The sequence below is a fragment of the Mustelus asterias genome, chromosome 13, assembly GCF_964213995.1.
Source record: "Mustelus asterias chromosome 13, sMusAst1.hap1.1, whole genome shotgun sequence".
NCBI lineage: Eukaryota > Metazoa > Chordata > Chondrichthyes > Carcharhiniformes > Triakidae > Mustelus > Mustelus asterias.
The window spans coordinates 92838878-92849205 of NC_135813.1; the positions used below are offsets into that span (position 1 = coordinate 92838878).

General features: G+C 47.7%; 1 protein-coding gene across 1 annotated transcript; it reads right to left on the reverse strand.

Annotated features, from left to right (window-relative positions):
* Positions 1-3561: 3561 nt before the first annotated feature.
* On the reverse strand, positions 3562-10328 carry LOC144502881 (beta-crystallin B1-like). The gene is made up of 5 exons (XM_078227271.1): positions 10212-10328; positions 8269-8387; positions 6538-6670; positions 5413-5555; positions 3562-3733 (listed from the first exon to the last, which is right to left on the reverse strand). Exons 1-5 carry the CDS (start codon positions 10326-10328, stop codon positions 3562-3564), a joined length of 684 nt encoding a protein of 227 aa, XP_078083397.1.

Sequence of the window (10328 nt, forward strand, 5' to 3'; positions counted from 1 at the left end):
CAAACCGAACAGCTGGCCTTGACCAGTGTTTGAGTTTGCCCGAAAAACATTTGAAAATTGCATTCTGCTCCAAACAGGTCCCTTAACAAGCTATTTAAGGAACTTAAGGGGCCATTAGTTGGGGTTGAGCGTGTTAGCTGTGAAGCGCTATCAATTAGGCAAAAGACTACTTGTGTGCCAATACAACTAGGCTTTTATTCATTACAGAACTAGGAGCATATCCTAACAGATAACCGACCCGAACTGAACAAGGGGGAGGAAACAGCAGGGGATGTGTCCAGGCATGACAAACACAACAATGGTGGTCCAGACAGGACAAAGGCGCAACTGTAGTCCACCACAAGCTGCTTCTTCCCACCCTGACCCTTTGGAAATTCAAAGGCATCGAGATCCCAAGGCAACAACCTCTGGGTCCTGACCACGTGGCCCTCTGAAAATCCCAGCCATTACAGGAGAATTGAACAGATATTTAAGGCAGTCATAGAATCATAGAATGCCTACAGTGCGGAAGAAGGCCATTCAGCCCATCGAATCTGCACCGACCACAATCCCACCCAGACCTTATTCCTGTATCCCCACATATTTTCCCTGCTAATCTCCTGGCACTAAGGGGCAATTTAGCATGGCCAATCAACCTAACCCGCACATCTTTGGAGTGTGGGAGGAAACCGGAGCACCCGGAGGAAACCCACGCAGACACAAGGAGAATGTGCAAACTCCACACAGACAGTGACCCAAGGCTGGAATTGAATCCGGGTTCCTGGTGCTGTAAGGCAGCAGTGCTAACCACTGTGCCACCGTGCCACCCCAGCGGTTAAGAGGTACTACTCTTTGGCACTGGCCTGACGGAGGATTTTCCTGCTCTGTAATTTAATTTTTATTCTTTACTCTGGCTCTGTCCTTGTTTAATTTTTTACCCCCGTAACATTGAAGTGACCTATCCCGCTTGTCTTTGGCAGGGGATTCATTAAGAACAGACAGGGCCACAGGTTAACCAAAAGACAGCACCTCCACCAGTGCTGCACTCGCTCAGCACTGCATTAGAGTGTCACCGTAAGTCTCCAGAGTGAAGCTTGAATCTACACCTTTCTGACTCCGATGTAAGTGCAACACACAGAGTCACAGAGTAAAGATGAAGACTAAAATTGACAAGAAACTGCACTTCTGGCTAATTGGAGCTACATTATGCTGTAAGTCTGGGATGATGAAAGATTAAACTGAGTGTTCTCTTGGAAAATCACATTTATGTCATTGAACTATTTAAGTTTCCAGCTCCTTTCTGAGGTTGTCAGCGCTTGGAGGGAGAGCGAAACCAAGTGGAGTTTACACTGGTATCCGGGGACCTTGCTGTGAAGCATGTGTGTGCAGGCAGTCCTGGAATCACTCCCACGTACAGACAACTATATCAGCGAAAAATGCTAGAAAATCTCAGCAGGTCTGACAGCATCTGTGGAGAGAGAATAGAGCCAACATTTCGAGTCTGGATGAGTCTGGATGTCGGGAGAGGAGTGAAAACTGGGCAAGAGAAGACAAGCAAAAGGCAAGATGACTCTATTCTCTCTCCACAGATGCTGTCAGACCTGCTGAGGTTTTCCGGCATTTTCTGTTTTTGTTTCAGATCCCAGCATCTGCAGTATTTTCCCTTTATCTTGTCAACATTCCTTGCGGAGATTTATAAGTGAGGGGTGCCCATGTGTGAGCTGCCTGCAGTTTTTAAAGTTTACTTATTAGTGTCACAAGTAGGCTTACATTAACACTGCAATGAAGTTACTGTGAAAATCCCCTAGTCGCCACGCTCTGGCGCCTGTTCGGGTACACTGAGGGAGAATTTAGCACGGCCAATGCACCCTAACCAGCACATCTTTCAGACTGTGGGAGCAAACCGGAGCACCCGGAGGAAACCCACGCAGACACGGGGAGAATGTGTAGACTCCACACAGACAGTGAACCAAGCTGGGAATTGAACCCCGGTCCCTGGCGATGTGATGCAGCAGTGCTAACCACTGTGCCACCGTGCCACCCACTCATGGAGTACGGGAGAGCAGCCTGAGAATCATCAGTCAATCATTTAGGAAAAAGATGAGGGGAAATTTATTAACTCTGAGGGTTGCGAATGGTTGGAATTCTTGACCACAGAGGACTGTGGATGCTCCATCATGATGTGGAGATGCCGGCGTTGGACTGGGGTAAGCACAGTAAGAAGTCTAACAACACCAGGTTAAAGTCCAACAGGTTTATTTGGTAGCAAAAGCCACTAGCTTTCGGAACAGGCTGTTCCTTCGTCAGGTGGGTGGGAGTTCTGATCACAAACAGGGCACAAAGACACAAACTCAATTTATATGAATAATTATTGGAATGTGAGTCTTTAAGTCCTTTCGGTATCTTGTCTGCTTTCTTGCATCTTTGTAGAAACTTGCTGCCTGTGTCGATATGCGCGATCTTCTTGCAGATCCTCTCCACTTGGAGCCGGTGTTTACCCCAGTCCAACTCCAGCATCTCCACATCATGGCTACCATCGACACCGCAAACTGCCGGCTCCAAGTGGAGAGGATCTGCAAGAAGATCGCGCATATCGACACAGACAGCAAGTTTCTACAAAGATGTAAGAAAGCAGACAAGATACTGAAAGGACTTAAAGACTCACATTCCAATCATTATTCATGTAAATTGAGTTTGTGTCTTTGTGCTCTGTTTGTGATCAGAACTCCCACCCACCTGATGAAGGAACAGCCTGTTCCGAAAGCTAGTGGCCTTTGCTACCAAATAAACCTGTTGGACTTTAACCTGGTTAGACTTCTTACTATGCTCCATCATTGCAGAGATCGATAGATCTGGGATCTCTCAGGGAGTCAAGGGGTCTGGGGAAGGTGGAGCTGAGGGTAAAAGATAAGCGATGACTATGTTGAATGGTGGAGCAGGCTTCAGGAGCAGAATGGTCTATTCCTGCACCTATTTCTTATGTTTTTTTAATGTTCTTTCAAATCCAGTCACAGCAGGGCAGCACAGTGGCACAGTGGTTAGCACTGCTGCCTCACAGCACCAGGGACCCGGGTTTGATTCCCAGCTCGGTCCCAGTCTGTGTGGAGTTTGTACATTCTCCCTGTGTTTGCCTGGGTTTCCTCCAGGTGCTCCGGTTTCCTCCCACACTCCAAAGATGTGCGGGTTAAGTTGATTGGCCACGCTAAATTGCCCTATTAGTGTCAGGGGGTTAGTAGGGTAAATAATTAGGGTTATGGGGATAGGGTCTGGGTGGGATTGTGGTCGGTGCAGGCTTGATGGGCCAAATGGCCTCCTTCTGCACGTAGGGATTCTATGAATCCTCACCTTCAAGAGAGAAGAGAAGACAACTGAAGGAACCAAATTGAGACAGCTGGCTTTTATCCAATTTCTTTATTTGCATCATAAAGTATATTTTGGATTCTGAAATTTCTGCTTTACATTGTAAAGTGCAGAGAAATTAGCCGAGTTAAAAATAATAATTGGAGCCTTCGACATAAATGATTCCATCAAATAAAGGCGTTAGCTTCTCCAACAGCCTGCGGAGCTCACGTGAGTGTTTCCTCACTTAGTGGCCAACTGGAAGCAGCCTTTCTGATGCCACTGCATGTCTCGCAGGCGACGGATGGACTGCATCTGGGGCTGCTGGGCAGACCAGTCATTCCAGTGTTTGTAATCTCCCATCTCAAACAGGTACTGGTATCCTCTGTATCCAGGATACTGGTAACCAACCCATCTGCAACAGGGAGCAAGAACATTGTCAGAGTTCAGGTATCAGTCACTCCTATAAATCAATCCCCTCCCCCCCCCCCCCCACCCCCCGCACCCCCACCCCAGCAGATCAAACGCCCCACTGAAGTTAGTTAGCCAGGGGGTGGGTAACAGTGCATTTGTAATCCGCCAAACCCCCAACCCCCCTCCCCCCCTCCTCCCTCAGAGTTGGGACATCAACCGCCTAGTCTAAAGCAATCAGTCAGGAAGGATGATTTGAAGATACTTTTGATTGCTGAGGGCAAGATGATTGTTGATTGTGATATCCTGGCTAGAGTCATGCGGCCCACCAGCACTCAGCATTTAGGGTCTTAAAGTAGCCCATTGGGGGGGGCAGCTAGCCATCATGGAACTCCACCCGAACCCCTCTCGGGAGAGGAGGGAAAACTGGGCGAGCTAAGACAGCAAAAGACAAGAGCAACAGCCATTAATGTAGAAAGGTTAAGGACAAGAAAGAGATTCAAGTGTGGAGAATTTTTTTTCCCCCTTTTCAAATTCCAGTGCAGACGGAGGCCACTCAGCCCATCGAGCCTGCACCGACAACAATCCCACCCAGGCCCTATCCCTGTAACCGCAACTTGCTCATCCCCCTGATGTTAATTATTTATCATGGTCAATCAACCTAACCTGCACATCGTTTGGACTGTGGGAGGAAACCGGAGCACCCGGAGGAAACCCACACAGACACGGGGGAGAACGTACAAACTCGACACAGCCACCCAAGGCAGCAATTGAACCCGGGTCTCTGGTGTTGTGAGGCAGCAGTGCTAACCACTGTGCCACCATGCCACCCTATAAAGGTAAGGGGGAAGTCCCATCAAATGACAAGTTTTTTTTCTGTTTGCATTCAGTCAAGGGTTGCCAGATACATATTCGAAAATCCTCCCCAAATTTCAGTGCAGAACCTAAGCCTTGAACTAACATGAGCTCTGTGGAGAGTTAAGAGTTGATGACAAAAAGGGGAGATTGCCATGAAAATAGCTTTTACATAAATTCTCAACTGTTATCGTTTCCAAATTCCACCTCCTGTCGCCAGGGCTACCCTTCACCAATTTAACCTTCTAGTTTGAGACTCCAGAGCCACAGATCCCCTCCAATTTGCGAGTAATGCCTCTCTGCAGAAAAGCTATTCAATAATTGTCTCGAGGTATGGTACACAAGGATGTGTTCCCTTTTCCCTCTGTGTTGTTTGGACTCATTAGATGAGTTACCTCTGCCACTTGTACCGGAATTACTCACATACCACTGGGAATCCTCACACTGCCCACATGGTCACAGAATCCTCAAGTTCTGTTCTGGCTTAGTGTAAGTCACCAATTCCTTCAGCCAAGTCTGTGTAACTCACCAAGCCTGACTTGAATTTACACTTTGAGTTCCAGGGTGTTTCAGACGCTCTCCATGTTTGCTTTAAATTAAATGGGTGAAATTCTCTCGTCATCTTTTCCAGATGCCGATTCCCTTGAAGCTCCAGTTTGCGACCAGAAAGCCACAAATCACCTTCGGTCTGCTCATAACGCCGCTTCACAGAAACACCATTCCACAACTCTCTCACTGTGCTACACAAGGACGAGCTACCTATTCTCTCCAAGGTGTTTGCACTTCATTCAGTGAATTGCCGATGGCACTTGCGTCGGAGATACTCACGTTCCACTGGGAACTCTCACGCTGCCAACACGGTCACAGAATCCATAAGCCCACAGGCTGGGTATGTCATCCTCGGTGATCTCCATCTTGTTACCTTGGAATTCAGCAAGTTCGAACAGGCAGATTTTGTGCTCCAGGTTGTCCTGTTTCCAAAAAAAAAACACAGTTAGAGGTTTCTTTTTTTTTAAGATGACTTTCCTTTTCATTATAGTTGCTTCATTGTATGGCAGCGTAGGTCAAGGGCAGGATTTTCCAGCCACACTCACCCCAAAACTGGAAAATCCCGACAGAGGTCAACGGACCTCTTCATGGTCAATTCCCATGGCGGGCAGAACGTAAAAGTTCACCCCCAAACGTCAGTTTAACAAAAAAGAATCTCATCCCTGAGGGTTTTTGTTTTAAATGGCAATAAGACACAGGACTTCACCAATGATGAAAAGAAGATGAAACAGTGATCACGCTGTGATAGGTTTGAGTTTCAAAAGTAGGTCGTGGGACAAAAGGAAAACTGGCAAGTAAGGAACTCCAAATCTTTGATATCCTTGAACAGCGCGAGACATTGCGATAATTCTTGATTTAAAAGGCAGTGAGGATTCCAAGACCACCAGATGCCTCAAAGCATCTTACAGCCAATGAAGGGCGAGATTTTCCATCCCCTCCCCACCAAGGCATGTTTTCCAGCAGTGGCCTGCCATTGGCTGCCGGTGAGATCTTCCCATTCCACCGAAGTCTATGCCATTTGTGTGGCTCACCCGTCCCGCCGTGGAGGTGGGGGATGGGGGGGTGGGTGAGGGGTGGGCTTGCCTTCAGCGGGACTGGAAGATCCCACCAGCAGGTAGGACTGGAAAACCCCACCCACAGTATTTTTAGTTATTGTAGTAAATTAGGTGACGTGGTGACCAATTTGCACACAGCAAGCATCCCCCCCGCCCCCCCATCCGCCCCCCATCTCCCTCAACAAACAACAATTTTTGAGCAGGCAATTACGGTCAAGCAAGGCCATAAAATCCCCCTGGTGACGTTTCGGCACAATTTAAGACACCAATCCGGTATGCCATGTGGTAAATCCTTGTGTACCATACATAGAGACAATTATTTTATTGCAGCCAAGTCTGAGTAACTCACCATGCAGACTGGACGGAAGGACATGAAACGGTCACTCCTGTAGCTGTTGGACCAGGAATCCCAGCGGGGATACTCTCCCTTCTCCAGGATGAACATCTCTCCACGGAAGTTAGCCTGCTCAAAAGCAACCCAGCTGGGAGACAAAATAAAACTGGATCAGCCGAGAGAAGGAGAGGGCAGCCTTTCTGGGAAGCAGCGCTTCGTTTTGTCGAGGTTTGCCCTGTTTCAAAGTGATAGATGATAATAGCAGAGACCGTGGAGCTGGACTTTCCCGACAGGCCCCTGAATCACTTCACCAGGCTCAGCTGTGGCTCAGAGGTCTGCACTGTGTGGGAAAGCAGTTCCTCTTCGTGATTTTCCCCAGGGTGACTAATTAATGGCCCAAGGGAGGGCCCACCATCCAATTAGAGATGTCAGGTGACGTCTTGAAGCTGATCGGCCAACCAGAGGGCTTCCAGTTTGAAAGAAGCAGTTGGAAGCCATGGTAAGTCAGTGAGAGAGAACGCGAGCTCTTCAAAATGGAGGCTGCTTCTCTCCAACATTTTTTTAAAGTTTAAATAAAAATGGGTCTTTGTAGCTGGGCCCACTGTGAGGCTTTGTTGCTGGGGAACCCTCTGTAGGACAGCCTGCAACTCCTGCTGCTCCTAGGAAGGCCTCTTGGCCTCCAGGTCTGTCTGGAATGCTAGGCCGCTGGTCTGCCATCAAGAGGACATCACCAGCCAGATGACAGTGCCCCTGCCACCAACAGGAATCTGGAGGCCAACTAGAAAATACCAGTTAGCCTCTGTTAATAGGCCCCAATAATCACTCTAGTGGTGTCCTGTCATGTGTGGGTATGTAGCCCTGCCAGCCCCTCCCCCCATCCCATCTGTAGGATAATGGTGTAGAGCAAGATGGAGTCGGGGAGAGCCACAACACAGGCTCGTGGTGCTATTTCCCAGCCTGCTTCTGTTCCCGGCCTCAATCAGTGGAGCCTCGAAATCAGGCCCATTTCTATGTGTTTCCTGCCTTACACTGGTGAGGGTACATAGAATCATAGCCCAGTATAGTTTGAAAAGACGCCATTCAGCCCATCCAATCTGTGTCAGCTCTTCTGAAGTGCAACCCTGATTAGTCCTGTTCAGAGTTCTTTTCCCATGTCCCTGCATGTTCCATTTCCCATTGCTCTGATCTCAATGGGAGTCACTGATCTACAGTCATGAGGGAACCAATATCCCCAGCTTCTGTGAATTACACTTCTCCCAGTTATGGAAGAGGTTTCTAAGGGGAGTAGTTGGCTTCTGTTGGAACTCTTTCATACACAATGGTTAAGTAATGGGTTGAGTTGTACCTTTTCACCCTGAGGATGTGCACATTGAGGTTCCATTCCTCTACTGAGCTGTACTTGGATTAGGACTGGGCAGCTAACAATCCGATACCTGTGCCTGTTGAGTTTGAGAGTTCGGGCGACATCTCCAGGCCACAACCACATGACCATGTGTAGGCATCCCATCTCCCTTGGTCACTGCCCTAGCAGTGTTGTAGTTCTTTTGAGGATACATGTGATCAGTCAAATTAGCTGATCTGAGTGTAGCCTCAACTCCAAATTCCATCCCCCCACCCCTCCCCCATAACCTTTCATTCCTTTGCCTATCAATGGTCTATCTTCATTGGCCTTCAAAATAGACTCTCCTTCCACACATTTTGAGGAAGAGAGTTCCAAAGAGTCAGGACCCTCTGAGAGAAACTTACGGTCCACAGTCCACACGGACACTGCCCACTCTGTCAAAGTTACGATCGCACAGGTTCATGCACTCAGTGGAAAACTCCATGAATCGGCCCTGGAAGTTCTCCTGCTCATAAATGAAGATCTGCAACAAAGGAAGTAGGCAATCAGGCATCAAGGCACAAACTGCCTTGGAGATCTACCAATCTTATTTTGAGTCTTCTATCTTTTCCAATGCCCTGAGGATGGTGATATTGTTGGCAGTGTGCAAAGATATTTCCTTTTCTTTGTTACCACACTGCAATTTCAAAGAATCATAGAATCTCCAGAAAGAGGCCATTTGGCCCAGCGAGTCTACACTGACTCCCCAATACAGCGTCTTAGCCAAGCCCTCTCCACCACCCTATCCCCACAACCCATCTTACCATCCATCTAATCTACACATCTTGGAACACTCAGGGGCAATTTAGAATGGCCAATTCACCTAACCTGTACATCTTTGGACTGTGGGAGGAAACTGGAGCACCCGGAGGAAACCCACGCAGACACGGCGAGAAGGTGCACTCACCCCAAGGCTGATAATTCCCGCCCGAGGTCAACGGACCTTTACATGATCCACCCCGCCCGCTACGATTCCCATGGCAGGCGGGACGGGAAAATTACGTCCAATATTTCATATCATTTTGCTTGCGAGATTTCCATCCAATTGCACACTCAAGGAATATAACATGGACTATAACATTGTAAAGCAAAAAAAAACTACCTCATACAAAATCTGGTTGCTATACCAACCTTCACCACACACTGAAACTGGAGGGCATACAGGTTACTGCTATCATTGTGTGTCTTTCTCTTCCCAGAGGCATAGAATCATCAAAACATATTGGCGTTAATAGCGAATTAACATCAGGGGTGATGGTCACATCTGAGGTATCTCAATGTGTTCATTGCCAACGGTGACAAAGCCATTGTTTGAGATTTCCAACATCAGGTTTTTTAAAAATTAGTTTTCGAGTCTCCAACAGCATATCTCAGTGTTGTGTTGAGGAAGTGCCTTTGTGGGTAAGATCCAGAATATCCAGTGGAAGTGGTCAGGAACCAAGGCAAACAACATGATAACTCCAAGTAGGTTTCGGAGGAAAGGTTAAGAAAACTGGGCCAGCTCTTTGAAAGAGTGAAACACTTAAGGTGATTGGAATAAAGTTTCCGAGATTACTCAGCCGATTCATTCATTTGGTTGCGGTGATTAATATGATAAAGGATTCAAATACTAGGGGGCGGGGGGGCACACACCACACAGGCACACAAACAGGAGTAGGCACGGTGGCACAGTGGTTAGCATTGCTGCCCTACAGCACTAGGGACCCGGGTTCAATTCCTGGCTTGGATCACAGCAGGGAGTTTGCGAGTTCTCCACATGCCCGAATGGGTTTCCTCTGGATGCGCTGGTTTCTTCTCACAGTCCAAAGACGTGCAGGTTAAGTGGATTGGCCATGGTAAATTGCCCCTTAGTGTCCAAAGATGTGTAGGTTAGGTTGATTAACCATGGTAAATGGGCGAGGTTACGGGGTTAGGGTGAAGGAGGGAGCCTGGATGGGATGCTGTTTCCAAGAGTCGGTGCAAACTCGATGGGCTGAATGGCCTCTTTCTGCACTGTAGGGATTCTATGGTTGCTCCAATTAAAGGTTAAAATAACAGTTAAAAAAGAGTCCGAAACAGATTTTTTTTCCAACACAGGGACTTGACTAACAAATGAATAGGAAAATCAATTCAAATATATTCAATAGATGATTATATATAGGAATGGAGATAGAATGTGATTCAGGGATATAGCAATGAAGAATTAAATTGGATTAAGGAGGATTTGAGCTTGTTGGATCCAGTGGCCTACTTTAGCTCCCAATACTTCATGTTCTTGGCCATGATGGAGAGAGAACCCATTAAATGCCTAAAGCACGGTTACACTTACCTTGAAGTTACCGACTCCGGGTTCTCTGGTCTTGAGACTCTTGGGGCCAGGAGCAGGGGTTGCACCGGCGGCAGGGGTGCCCTTTTCCTGAGTGGTGCTCTTGGTAGTCTGAGACAT